At 35.3% G+C, this 14,555-nt stretch overlaps 1 protein-coding gene across 3 annotated transcripts in view; it reads left to right on the top strand.

Annotated features, from left to right (window-relative positions):
- Positions 1-348: 348 nt before the first annotated feature.
- The window catches only part of Brd8 (Bromodomain containing 8), a 22,881-nt gene continuing 8,674 nt past the window's right edge, over positions 349-14,555 (top strand). The window contains exons 1-16 of one of the 3 annotated variants that reach the window (XM_027365507.2): positions 349-445; positions 3,629-3,722; positions 4,059-4,252; positions 4,509-4,641; positions 4,812-4,921; positions 5,099-5,250; positions 6,853-6,981; positions 7,109-7,244; positions 7,486-7,592; positions 8,301-8,439; positions 8,565-8,654; positions 9,105-9,253; positions 12,410-12,841; positions 13,026-13,648; positions 14,143-14,277; positions 14,460-14,555. The exon at positions 14,460-14,555 is cut by the window's right edge and continues 54 nt beyond it. In XM_027365507.2, the coding sequence (XP_027221308.2) occupies positions 424-445; positions 3,629-3,722; positions 4,059-4,252; positions 4,509-4,641; positions 4,812-4,921; positions 5,099-5,250; positions 6,853-6,981; positions 7,109-7,244; positions 7,486-7,592; positions 8,301-8,439; positions 8,565-8,654; positions 9,105-9,253; positions 12,410-12,841; positions 13,026-13,648; positions 14,143-14,277; positions 14,460-14,555 (2,741 nt within the window). In that variant the 5' untranslated portion in view covers positions 349-423. The remainder of the gene's footprint in view (positions 446-3,628; positions 3,723-4,058; positions 4,253-4,508; positions 4,642-4,811; positions 4,922-5,098; positions 5,251-6,852; positions 6,982-7,108; positions 7,245-7,485; positions 7,593-8,300; positions 8,440-8,564; positions 8,655-9,104; positions 9,254-12,409; positions 12,842-13,025; positions 13,649-14,142; positions 14,278-14,459) is intronic. The other 2 variants (XM_070124637.1, XM_070124638.1) reach the window with 2 other exon arrangements.

Here is a 14,555-nt window from a genome sequence, read left to right on the forward strand (position 1 = left end):
AGGCGTATTCACGCACGCACGCACGCACTCACCCCACCCCCACCCACACGCACATGCACACACACGCGCACATGCACACGCACATACACACGCACAGAGCAAGCATGTTTTTCCGAGGTCAAAAAATGTAAACCTGTAAACTGTAATCATGCATGCACCCAAGTATCCATCCACACTTTAAATAATCGAAGTATTGTTCACGGAAACATCCAACACATATGATTGCGAACTATACAGTATTTGAAGAGTCGAGTGCGATACTGCATACATTTTAAGAAATATATTAGAAAATTCGTCTATAGAAAGGGTATCATCTGATCTCGGTATATGATGCATCTATTTATTCCTATTTTCATTGATAGGTATTTTTGTTGCGGCAAAGTTTAGCAAGTGTGCTGGATCCACGACAGAGTGTAAACAAACATGGCAACGTCATTAGAAGAGCGTAAGTACTTATCAATTTGAATATTTTTGACATTTTTAGAATATTTATGGTAGGGAGACTCTCAAGATAGTTGCAGTTTGATAATAGGGTAAGAAATGGAGGTGATTCCATGTCTGATTTTGACAGTGTGTGCTACTTCACTTGTAATTGATGGAAGTTGTCAGTTAATTTGGCCGGAATTTAACTAGCAATAATTGTATTATATTTTCTGCAGGAAGCCAGTAATTATTGGCTATGCCATCTACTCCAGTGAAAAATAAAGGACTTATGTATTCTCAATTAAAATTGCTGGTGAAAAATACTTAAACACCCATATAGACAACCAAACTGAGATGGGTAAATAGGTGATTGTTACCAAGCCTGATGAGTGAATTTGGAGAAATACGTCACCAACACGTCTCGGGACGGGTAGAGGTTACAGATACAAACGTGCATAGATAGAGAAAAATGGGCACTGCCACCTTATAGAGTAGAAGAAATAGAGTGGGATAGAACATAGTTTAAGCTGCAGCGGCCTTATAGTCACTGTTAAATTACAATAATATAATTTGTGGGCGCCACTACAATTCAAAGTCCAGGAACTTGTTTACCTTGCCAGGAATAGTAAAACACTGACCCCTGAACACATTATTGTGATGCCCAAACTAGTCCATGTGTTATTACACGCTTGTCAAAACGATATTTGGCTAATTATCAGTGTCTGCTGTTACACATTTATGACTTTAAAGTCTTTTATTAATGTTATTATGCTTCATTTGCACATTATAATTTTTATCTATACCCTCATATAGAATCGTGCGCATTGAATGTTTCACAGTTTCTTGCTCCTGCTGCCAGAATATGACAGCTCACGCGTTCATTTCAAGGTAAAACGCTGATGAGAAATGTTGTGTTTCCAGTGTTGTGTTGATTCTGGGTTATATTTAAAAAGACTTAGCCACAGTAAATATGCCATTTAACACAACCTTTTTGATTCATTTTTGATGTTATTTGCCTGTGCAGATCATATCATATATCAGTGAGTGTATTTTTTTACATATCATTATGAGAATACCCTTAGATTTTCCCTATCTTAGCATGGTTATTAGATTTATATATACCAAAAACAAAACATTTCTCACTGGCTTCCTTTCATAGAATGGCTAGGATCCTACTGTGAAACATGGTGCTTGAATTTGCTTATGCCCAAAAGATTCTTGTAAAGAGTCATTAATGTTGTTAGATTGTTAATTATAATTAAAGTTAATGAAGAGGAAAGCTGAAAAAATGAAGTACATATAGAAGATAGAAAACCAATTAGAATGTTTGAATATGAAGTACATATAGAAGATAGAAAACCAATTAGAATGTTTGAATATGAAATGAGGCTGCTGCATTTTAAACTATTGTATCTTAATCTATTTCATACAATGTATAAGATGGCATTGTGTATTTCCCTCTATTACTCCTTTTTGTTATCAGTAACTTTTAATGTTAAATTTTTAAGATACCTTCATATGACTTATCAGGACAACATTGGTATTTATGAATTCCTCTTAATCTCTAACACAGATTTATACATGTGTGTATTTGGGGGGGTATATAGAAATTATGATTATTATTTTAAATTATGACAGATAATACTTATATCATCAGGTTTATTCTCATGTGATGAGAACGAATCTGATGGTCATTTCTGTCGTAATCACAGCCAAAAATCAGGATGTGATAAACCCGGACATATGGAGATAGAGGGAAATGGACACCACCACCTTAAAGACTGATTCAGTAAAGCATAGTAAACTCATCTAGCAACGAGCACTTGGTGAAAACAAACCCTTGTTCGTTCAAAAAATCACTGTGCATGGTTATGGATTCAAAGTGTTTATCCAAGAATTTAATTTTTTTTTGTGAAAATACCGAGTTGTGTAGCCTTTGGTTGTTTGAACCATATGATTGGAAAGAAAGGTCTAACCTTTCATTAGTTCCCTGATTGCGAAAAGAAACCCGAAAAATGGAAGTGATGAGTTCAGGCCATGAAACGTGTAAATGCTGATTGGAGCACTTGGCCACCTGGTGGAAATGTTTACATTAGGAATAGAAAAAGTGCAATATATTAATATATAGATCAAATAAACTCTTACCATCATTAAAAAGTGCTTCCATCAGCGTTAATGCTTTTTGTGACTTGAACCCATCACTTCCATTATTCTGGTTTGCTTCTCGCGATATGGGAATATGGGAAAGGTTAAACCTTTCTTTCAATATGAATATTGCTTTTAATATTGATGCTGTTATTATGAATGGCATTATGATTTTTATAATGTTAATAACAATATGAAATATAAAAAGATATTTCTGAGTCAAGAATAACAGTAAACAGGCGTGATAGGTAGGACTAATAATCGACTCCATAATAACATAAAACTTGTGGAGCCATCTTTACATAAATGCAGTGAGAAAACTAAACTGACATTGGTCATGACATGTATGTACATGCAAATTTTAACAACAATGTCTTAAATCAAGTCAGCCTTCACAAAGAAGGTAGACTCCAGGAGACAGCAGATCCCTAATAAGCCAGTTGTCTTTGTAAATTTTGAAAATTGGTAATGGCAGAAAAAGTAGGCTTTGGAAGAAGAAGAAAAATCTATTGAGCTATACATGGAATGGAAACTTTTCCCATATTTTAGATACCAGAAAACAGTGGTCTGATATTTGGGGGTATGTTCTCAGTCTTCCTAGGTGTGTTAATGGATTATCCTAATGAGAGAACTTCTCTTATCTGTTTCTTTGGGAAGTGGAATGGCCTATTGATAAATTCTTTCTACAATAGCCATATCAGAAATAAAGAATTGTTTAACATGCAATAGCCCATCATAAGATTTACACCAGATTTAGTAATTTAGTAATTTAGTAATGCTTCTATAACTGAGGAGCCCCATATGAAGTGAACCAAAGTTTTTTTGATGTGTATTGATAGACAGATGGAATGCACATTTAGATGTAGAGCTTTCCCACTTCTAGCCATTTATTGTACAACATAGATTTTGGTATATACTTAGTAACCTCTTCCATTAAACATTCTTGATTTTTTTCTAAATGTGTGCCCTTTTTTCCAGTAACTCGATAATCTTTGTTTAAGTTTATGTATGATACTGTAAGAATGATGTATGTCTAATTGATATTTATCTTTAATTTCAGGCCTTAAACTTAAGCAATATCAAGTAGACACATGGACAACCAGAGAACAGCTATGTCTTGCATCAGCTGTTATGCGCAGTGGCGACCAAAACTGGTAAGATATTTAAACTATATAACTTGTCTTATCTTTATGGATAAAGGCATTATAAGATTATATTTCAGTTTTAGATTATAAAGTTCTATCCTGTATATTATGAAAATAGGGTGTGTGTGTATGTGATATCTTTGTTATGTTTAGTTGATTTTTATTCTTTTATGTGAGATAATAGTGGTTGTGTCATTCTGCTGAAAATTAAGTAGTTTTTCTGAAGTAATGTATGAAATTTTTTGATTTTTGATATATGCTGAGGTACGGAATAGAACTTCAATGTTTGTACATGTGAATATTTATATGTATATTCATAATGTTTTACATTGTTATTTATTCTAGGGTTGCTGTAAGACGCAATATAAAGATGCTGACTAATGAAACTAGTCGGCCTCCTGACTGGTATTCAACAAAAAACTGTGCTCTACAATATGCAAAATTACTGGAGTGTGTAGACACCCCAAAAAGAAAGAGGGAACGTGGAGATGCATCCAATGAAACGCCAGGGGAAATTGTCACCAAAATGTTAAGTAAACGTAAGTTGCAGATTTACTGGATCAGAGTATCAAAACTATAGATTAAGTATAGATTTTATTCTTTCTTTCTTTCTTTTTTTCTTTTTTTAGATGACTGCTGTCTATTATGTTTAGCTATTTGTAGATTATGTACATAGATAAGGTTAAGTAAATGGTAGCATACTTTACAGTAATGCATTGTTAAAAAAAAGGAAAAGTGGAAATTAAGATGACCTTTATTACTTATCTATACCATGTCTGGCCTGATGTTTTTCAGAGCGTGTAGAAGAGCTTCGTGCAGCTGAATCAGAGGAGCGAACAGAATATAACAAACTGAGGCGGGAAATACAGCAACTTGAGGATGGATTACTTGATAACCAGCTTGATGCATTTTGGGAAGAATTACAAAGGTGTGTTCTTAAGTAGAAGATATATGAGTTCTGTTGATTGTGTAATGGCAAATGATAAAAAGGTTGTGGTTATAATGTTTAGTTATCTGATAATATATATAAACAAGGAATATAAATTGAAATATGTTAACTACAAGAGGAATTTGAGATTAATATTTTGAAATATACAGAGAAAGAGCTGAGCAGGAGGAAGAAGAGAGGAAGCACCAACAGTGGCTCAAGGAACGTGAGGAGAAAATAACAGCAATCCAACAAGCTTTGAAACACCAAGGCCCAAAGGGTATGTCATATATTTGTTAGTTGTACTTTTATTGGGTAAATATTCAGATTATGTATGCTGGATGATATGCTGCTCTGTACTAGACTAGGCTTAAGAAAAGAAGTATATGATATTAAAAGGAATATTATTAAAGAGAAACTTATTTGTATAATGTGTTCTTTTTTGTTTTGCCATCAGTACCAGTACTCCCAAACAAGAAAAAGCAGAAACTGCAGTGGTCAGGAGGATTATCAATGGGTAGAAGAAACAGCGGGGTCTCAGAAACCTCATCCGAGGTTGACAGTGCAGTTGACAGTCCAGAAATAAGTGAGACTGTAACTGAAAGTCCGGTAAGTAGATGGGGAAATGGTTTATATCATTGATATTGTTTATGCTCTGTTGGTGGAAAATGTCCCTATTTGTTTCTTTTGCTACACTTCACTATCTTTAGAAGTATGTGAACTGTAATCAAGAAAGCTAATAAAAATTACTCAACAATTGTTTGTTGACATAGGATGTAATTTGCATTTATGGGAAAACAGTCACATCTTAGTTAAACTCTATAGTCTGGATGATGTGACCATCACACATTGAAAAAATTTGGCTTGAGGATCGGGTGACGTGAACATGCTGCCATGGGAAAATCTGGCTGTAGGTTGGGGTGATGCGAACTTGCTATCATGAGCATTTTGGTTGAAGGCAAAGGTTATGGGAAAGACTTACCAAGAGTGCATAAACCTCTTGAGTGGTGATTAGACTCATTTGGCATCTAGAAAGGGGTGTTTGCATTTATTTCCATCGATAAATGAGTGTGGAATTTACGGTTGGTGATCCATGACAGGAATAGTGCCATTTCCAGGAAGGACACCATTTCCATGCTGACCATCCTGTTTCTGGCTGCCATGACTGGCAACACAAATTGTATTACAGAAAATTTGATATGAAAAAAATTAAAAAATTGCACAAATAACAAAATATTATTTATTGTTAATATTCTTGTACTTAGTTATAGACTACTTACAGGAAATGATATAAAGTCTTTGCAAGGAAAGCAGCTTATAATTCTTTGGATAAAACAAATCAATTGGCAAATATGGACATTGGAAAATGGCAAAAATAACTAAAAATGCTTCAGCGTAAGAAAAAATAACGTTGCAAGGGGGAGTATAGTCATGTCAACAAGCATGAGCATTTGTGTGCGCCCGGCCTACAAGCTGCACACCCGTCAGAGTGGTTACTCATGTAAGCCCAGTGCCTGTATTTTGGGCTATGTGATTGCTGTGAAGCAATTGGATCCAGGGGTTAATAATTACACAGATTACATGATAATGTTTATTATTTCTAAGTCTACAGTAATGCTGCATATATACACTGTTACGTGATGCTTGTTTGCTCTCATTCAAGGACTTTCATTTGGAGATAAATCTGTATATAGGTTCAGTAACTTAGCTCTAATTTACCCTGTTGGATCCAGCTGTGTCATGGGAATCACAACTCCGAAAATATGGGCAACGTTAGTGGCCTATATCCCAGGCATGTGATATATAAGCTGTCTTGTCACTGCTCATGAGCACTCGTGAGCAGTGACAAGACTCTTTGCCCTTTCTTTGCAAAGTTATTTTGCATAAACTTTTTAGCTTTTTTGCCGTTTTCTAATGTCCATATTTAAATGTCTTTTGATTTGTGTTATCCAGGAGGTAATAGATTATTTGCCTTGCACAGACTCCGTATCATTCCTCCATGCAGTAATTAAATGTGCAAGAAAAAAAGTAACATTCATTTTTTGTAATTTTTTTTGCAGTTGTACATTGAAGTCCATTTGAATCAAATTAGATCTTCAGGAGAACTTGATTGCCAGAATGATTAATTTCTATGGAATTCTTCTCAAAGGAAGCCATTAGGAATTCATTGACTGAGTAAGATTTTAACTATCATATTTGCTCTCTTGACAGGCTCCAGACGAAAGTGTGTCACAAGAACCAGAACCAAAGCCAACACCTCCCTCTCCACTGTTGTCTTCACTCCTCAATAAGTCTCCTATTACTGGTGCATCAGGATCCTCTACATCTCCTTTGCCTCCAGTTAGTAGCATGGTGGAAATAGGGCAGAATACACTTCGGGTTGAAATGTATGAATAGATACCCAAAAAGCAGATTGTAAGTGCTTTTTGTACTCATGTGCTTATTTCTATATTTTTCATATTTCCAGTTGAATCTTGGCAACAAAAGTGGAAGAGGAAGTGGGGTCTCTATGGCACTTCAGAACCTGGTCAACTCGGCCATCTCAGGGACAGATGCTAACAAAGACACTTCTGCAAAGACCAGTAGAAGCCCAAGCTTATCAGGTTTTAGTCTGAAAAGTTTTTGTTTACATTATGATATTTGAATATACTTAATTAAAACCAGTAATAGATGAATCCATTCAGAATTCTGTTTTGTCAATTCATTGTGAACCAGTGAATTTTTTTTTTCTCAAGAGATATATCTAGATGATGCCATCTACACATTCCTTTTTCCTTGGTCTTTAAAAATTTGGATCAAGTTGATTTTGCTTCCTGTATACTTCATTGGCACCTTGCTTTATAGGATCATCAACTTTGTCACGCCTTCTAGACCTGCCTCCAAGCACTCCAGGAACTGCATTGCCCAGACTACCTGATATTTGTGGACCAGTAACTGAGTCTAAAGATGAGGTGGGTTACCCTTTGGTTTCTAATAATCAGTTCTTTATTATTATTCCCTCTATATTATTCCAAATTAAACAGAACAATAGAAGGAAGGGTGCAATTAATTTATGATGAGGAAAAATACAGAAAGTTTATATGCAGCTTGATTCTGATGTAGTTTTTTGTGTAAGCAAAGAACAAAGGCTATTGCAAGTTTTATGTGTAGGTTAAGTATAACCAGTTCGCTAATAATTTCTCAACACAGAATTCATATTGTGCAGACATGAATCCCTTTGCTTTGGGGAGGTTACTGCTTTGTAGGCCTTACCATATATGATTCTGGGATAAAAGGGCAGTCTCTCAATATATTCAAGAACTACATTTCAATAATTATTGTACCATTGTGCTGAATAGACATCTTTTGTCATAACTTTGATTTTTCGTATTCCATTCCCATATTCTGAATTAGCTATAGATTGCTGCCAAAATGACAAACCTTATTCTGCTGTGTTTTAACCCCAGATGTATTTGAAAAATAGTTCTTGTATTTTTCAAATATAGGACGTTCCCAATCTTTTTGGGAAAGGCAGTTTTACATATAGCTGTATGATAGCCAAGGCAAAAGGGTTATCAGAATTATTGAGAGGAAGGTTTTGTATTTTTGCTAAAGAATAGCTTAAATAGTTCATCTTGCTATCCCAACATGAAATAACCATAGTAATCATATCATTGCAGGAAAATTGTGGAGGTTCTACTGCACAAAAATGTGAGGAAGAAAAAAAGGAAGATAGTAAAGACTGCCCAAATGTTGAAGAGACCAGAGAGAAAGAGCAGAAACCTAAGGCAGATGAAGTACCTAAAGAAGATGATACTGGTAAGTTTTCATGTTCTCATATTTACTCATATTTTTGAAGAAAAAAAAGAATCGTGTAGATATAACTTCGCCTTGTCACTGAAAGAAAACAAAAATATTTAATAAGCAATATTAAACTTGTACAGCAGAAGCAATGGAGGTAGAAGAGAGCAAGGAAAGCAAAGTTGAAGAAATCAAAATGGAAATGCAAGCTGAAGAGAGCAGAGGTGAACAAGGTTGGTTTGCAGAAAATTGTTTGCCTTTGCTTTTAAAAGAATATGTATGCATACGGTAGATCATTATGGTTATTGTCATAATTTCACAGTTTTTATTTTATTAGGAATTTCATGGGAGAGTCTTGTAATCTACTTCATTTTCAGTGGCATTGTTGCATGTACACTATCAAAGATTAATGTTATTATTTTTTGCTGCTTTGTTTATTTATTTTTAATACTTATGATATAGAAATATGGCATTCTGTATAATAATTGTATTTCACTTCAATATATCTGAATATATAAGATTATCTACGTTAGCTTTGTAAATGATGAAATTCATGGGACTAAAAAAAAATCAATCCATTTGCTATTGTTGAGACATTCCAGCCACTCTTTTAAGACTCTCCGGGTAACTTACTGTTATTTTCCCTCACTGACTTAAGAATGACACGTTTGATGTTTCAATAGAACTCCAAGAAGAACAGGCAGAGAAGGCTGAAAAAATTGAAACACTGAAGGAAGAAAAGGAAAAAGTGGAGAGCAAAGAGACAGAAGATGTTATGGAGACGCAGTTTATAGTACAAGAAAAAGCAGAAGAGAAAGTGAAAGAATCTGAGGTAAGTGCTTTTAGTGCCTCATATCAAACCTATTGTGAGCAGAACTTAAATATATTTTATTTAAGATGATCATATTCATCACTATGGAATATGAGATAAGATGGTTATTAAACTTTATATCAATAAAGGATATTTAAGATTATATTGTGTATATAGGTAAATGGTAGCAGTTGTTTTATGCATTTCATATTATTTAAATATTGTTTTTATATATACTTAATAAGTTTTAATATTTTGATTTTGAGTAAAGCCATATATTCCATAGAAAAAATGTGAAGTAATCTATTGATAATATTGGATAACTGTTAATCCCAGTGACTAGCTAAGGGGATTTTAACTGATTAGATATTGCTATTATTCTTTTTAGTTATTTTTAGCATAAGAGGATATACTTCTTGATTATCATCCAGTGACTGTAGTCCATACAGTAATTAGCCTATGCATGCTTAGTTAGAATTTTTATATATAACATCAATATTTTCAGATCTCTAGGAGATAATGGAATGTAGAAACTGAACTCCAGTAAAACTTTGATGTGACTAAACATTTATTCCATCCAGAGCAAATGTCATTTAAGTTTCATTTGTAATTACATGCACCATTAACTGTTGGGATAAAAAAATGTTTCAAGAATATTATTTTGTATTATTCTGTTTTTGGATTTATTGCATATTCATTTTGAAATAGAATCAGCCACTTTGTGTCACTTTTTCTTTGAAGATAAATATGCTGCATGTGTCATTTTTCCTGAACTAAGCTATGGCTTTAAATATTTTTTTTTATTAGTACTGTTGTAAACAGTATTATATGCAAATGAAAAACAAAATAATTACCCTTGACTAACCTGACTCTGAGTAAGGATACTAATCTCTGAAATGCTGGCTATTTTTCCAGGAAAATTGAAAATAGAGCAAGTGTAGTTCTCTTCCAAAAACTTGTAAATTATTTAATGATTTACATATGTTCTTTCATTTTTTTGTATTGAAAATGCCCAATTTTTTTTACTGCTTTCCTCATCAGTCAGATATTGAAAAAAATATATGTGAAAAATTGATCAAAAATTTGGAGTGGTTCTGGCAGAATTTACAATTGGATTAGGGGAACAAGGGTGTTACCTTTTCACAATAACACTGTGGGGGACAGTTTTATGACAAGTATTTATATGTTTGTTATCCTGCCTTCATCACAGTTTCATGTGTCTGTAAGACTTCTGCGTCCATCATACTTTCGTATATAAGAATCCTTCCCCCATCATGATTTCATATATAAAAATTCTGTATGCATCTTAATTTCATTTATAAGATTCCAGCATCCATCATCATTTCATACATAAGATCTTTAGAATGTATGTTTTTTTTATCAATTTTTTGTATACTGAAGGTATTTTTTGTGTTTTGAATATCAGATAATTCATTTTGGAAAACCAGTCATACCTTATCTACAAGAGATGGAGAAAGAACGAGCAAGCAGAGGAAACCACTATTACTTCTATTGTTGTCGTTGGGTTTCCTCCTCCTTTATAATCTCTTGTATTTCCCTCTTTTCCTCCTTTCCTGCCCTACTCTAACCTACCCTATTTAGCCTTATTCTACCCTACCCTTCCACACCTTACCCTACCCTACCTTATCTTACCTTATCATCCCCTTCCTTGCCCACCTCACCCTATTGTCCCTTACCCTACCCTACCCTGCCTTGCCCTACTGCACTCTCTCCTACTTTACCCTTCCCTACACTACCTTACCTTACTCTACCCTACCTTACCCTACCTTAACCTACCCTATCCTTCTCTTTCTTACCCTTCCCTATCCTATCCTACCCTACCATACCCTACCTTACCGTACCCTACCCTTCTCTTTCTTACCCGTCCCTACCCTATCCTACCCTGCCCTACCCTACCCTACCTTACCATACCCTTCACTTCTCTTTCTTACCCTACCCTACCGTACTCTACCTTAGCTTACGTTACCTCACTCTGTCTTACCTTATCCTACCTCACTCTACCCTATCCTTCCCTTCCTTCCCCTTCCCTACCCTACCCTACCCTTCCCTTCCCTTCCCTTCCCTTCCCTTCCCTTCCCTTCTCTTCCCTTCCCTTCCCTTCCTTTCCCTTCCCTTCCCTTCCCTTACCTTCCCTTCCCTTCCCTTCCCTTCCCTTCCCTTACCTTCCCTTCCCTTCCCTTCCTTACCCTATCCTATAGTAATCTATCTTACCCTACCCTACTCTACCTTACCCTACCCTACCCTACCCTACCCTACCCTACCCTACCCTTCTCTTCTCTTTCCTACCCTACCCTACTCTATCCTATCCTACCCAACCCTACCCTACCTCACTCTACCTTACCCTATCCTACCTCACTATCTTACCCTACCCTATCTCACTCTACCTTACCCTATCCTATCTCACTCTACCCTATCCTTCCCTTCCTTCCCTTTCCCTACTCTTCCCTTCCCTTCCTTTCCCTTCCCTTCCTTACCCTATCTTATGTTAACCTATTTTACCCTACCCTACCCACTCCACTTTCTCTCTTTTTTTTTCTCTTCCTTCTTTCTTTTTCTCTCTCCTTACCTAGGACTAAGTACATTCTAAGCCAGAGGTGTGTTTGTGTGTAGAAGTATTTTTAACACTAATTTCATTAGTATCTGTTGAATTATTTATTTATATGGTTTCTTCATACTTGTTTCACTTTACCTCAATTCATTGTAGACTGAAATTGACAAGCATGAGGTTGTGGACAGTGAAAGGGGAAACAAATGTATAGGATTATACCTTTTTTCTGGGAAGAAAGAGTTGCGGTTGTTTGATACTTTTTATTTTGTTTTGTAGTTTACATAGTAGATTGTCTTGTGTAGAAATGTTGACATAGTCACTGAATGTAGCAGACAGAAGGAGGTAAAATGATGATTGTAATGAGTTTGGTGTAAATTTGTGAAAACTTTTTGTTGTTTTTATCACAATTGTCTTTATGGTTTACTTCTATTTTTGTCTTTTCTTCATTACTATTAGTGATGTTAATTATAGTTTCCGTATATATTTTGATAGATATTGTTACTTTTGGTAACTATGAAATCAGAATTGCTAAATCTTTAAAGGCAGCAAACACAAATTATGTTATCAATATTCCTGTGATTTTGTAATATGCATTGGTACCCTAACAGCATCATGAACAAGAAGAAAAAGAGAAGCAGGTCCAGCAGGATTCGGAGCAAGAAGCCTCTTCAAGCAAGGAATTGGAACAGCCCACAAAGCGCCCAGGTCATCGTGGTCGCAAGAAAACTAATAACACTGTTTTGTCACCCCAAAGTACCACCATCACCACAACCACCACTACTACTACCACCACCACTCCCAAGTGCAGTGAACCTGCAAAAGTCAGTGTCCCCACCTCTCCAACTTTGGACAAGGTTGCATCCCCAGTCTCTTCTGCCATTGTTCCCACCATCACCCCTAGTCCACCACTGGCTGCCAGTAAAATTGACCCCAACTCTGAGTGTGAAAAGAGTAAAACCCCGTCTTCACCAAAGCTTGCTGGCCTCCCCACTGCAGCTGCGGAAAAAGACAATGTCCCCATCCAAGGAACACCCACAAAAGTATACCATTTTCACGCAAAAAAGAGAGAGAAAGCAATGATAGAAATTATTATTTCATTTTCACCTTCTTATTGGGATATTTTATTATTATCATTATTACTAAGGAAATATGTATTTCATATAGCCATCAGTTTGTGATGAATGATACGTAGTTTAGAGAAATAATGAAATTAATTTTTGACAGGATGTGAAGGGGGACATCTCTCTTGAGGACAAAGGGGATGTAAAGAAGGCAGAGGAGAAACCTGACAAAGAAGCAGATGGCAAAGATATCAAGAAAAAAGAACAGAAGCATGACAAGTTTGATGAGTTATTGAGAGAAAAAGACAAGAAAAAAAAGGAAGAGAAATGCCCAAAACAGGAAGAACCAAACAAAGAGAAGGAAAAGGAGAAAGAGAAAGAGAAGAAGGAGGATATAAGTATTGTGAAGAAACCTGATGAAAGCAAGCCACCTAAAAGTGAAGACAAGGAAATAAAAGAAGAAAAGCCTGTAGTCAGTGATTCAGAAAAGAAAAAAGAAAATAAGAAAAATGAAGACATGAAGCCAAAGGAAAAGAAAAAGGAGGATGAAAAGGCAAGTTCCAAGAAGAGGGCAGAGGAAGATGAAGAAAGAGCCAACAAGAAGAAGAAAACAGAGGAGGAGGAAGAAAAAAATGCTAAAAGCAAGCCATCTGAGGAGCAGAAACCAGTAGTGAAGAAGCCAGCTGAAGAAGAAAGCAAGGAAGTTGACACAGAATCGGATAAAAAGAAAAATAAGAGCCTAAAAAAGGAACAGGAAGAGGATTCCCAGGATGGCCAAGAAAGCAAGTGAGTTTTTAGAGAGGATTTTACATAGGCTAGTGTAACAATACTACTAGTAGTCCTAGATATCATTTTCTTATTGTATTGTTAATAAGTAACAACAGCGTGATTTAAAGTTTATTTCTCATCTCATTTTATTGACTTTATAAAATCTTTGCTTTGGCGTCTCGTCATTTAATTAACTGAGAACTTAAATAACATGCTAAATAACAATAAATTAAATAACAATAAATTAAATTTCATGGGCACATGACTAAAGAAATTACCAGTGTATGGTGTGACAAATGGTAGCATGTCTAAGAAACATGTGATGAAGCTCCATAATAAACCAAAGACCCAAGGAATTCTATCCAATCTCATCAGTTTTGAGTTGTTGGTAAAAAATACAAAAACTCTGCCATTACATTGTAACTTTGAACTTGATAAGAGAAGTAATGATGAGAGAAGTAATAATTAGGTATTTCCAGTTGGATGATTGTCTTTTTAAAAATATTTTTCAGGGATTGGATGAGTGAAGTGGAAAGGATCTTCGTCAGGAATACAAAGCGCAAAGTATCTGGAGGAGATTTTGCTGGATCATCATCCCCACTAATAACAGAGTCTGCACCAAACTCTCCTGCTTCTACCCACTATGGGTTAGCTTCCATGCCATTTGTTCTTATAATGAAAATGCTCAGACTTTTTTCTTGTCACAAATTTTTATGCTGAGATCTTGTGATTAAGTTCATCTGTATTAACAATGCTCATAAAGAAGCACAAGTTGAAAATAGCATGTATTTTGTAGGTCAAAAGTCTTTAGCTAATTGTCTTTCTTTAGGGATGATCCTGAACATGAACGATCATACAGATCATGGAAAAAACCCATCATGATCTTGTGGAATGAAATTGCTGCACACAAGTTTGCATCCTTATT

This window comes from Penaeus vannamei, chromosome 8 (assembly GCF_042767895.1).
Source record: "Penaeus vannamei isolate JL-2024 chromosome 8, ASM4276789v1, whole genome shotgun sequence".
Classification (NCBI taxonomy): domain Eukaryota; kingdom Metazoa; phylum Arthropoda; class Malacostraca; order Decapoda; family Penaeidae; genus Penaeus; species Penaeus vannamei.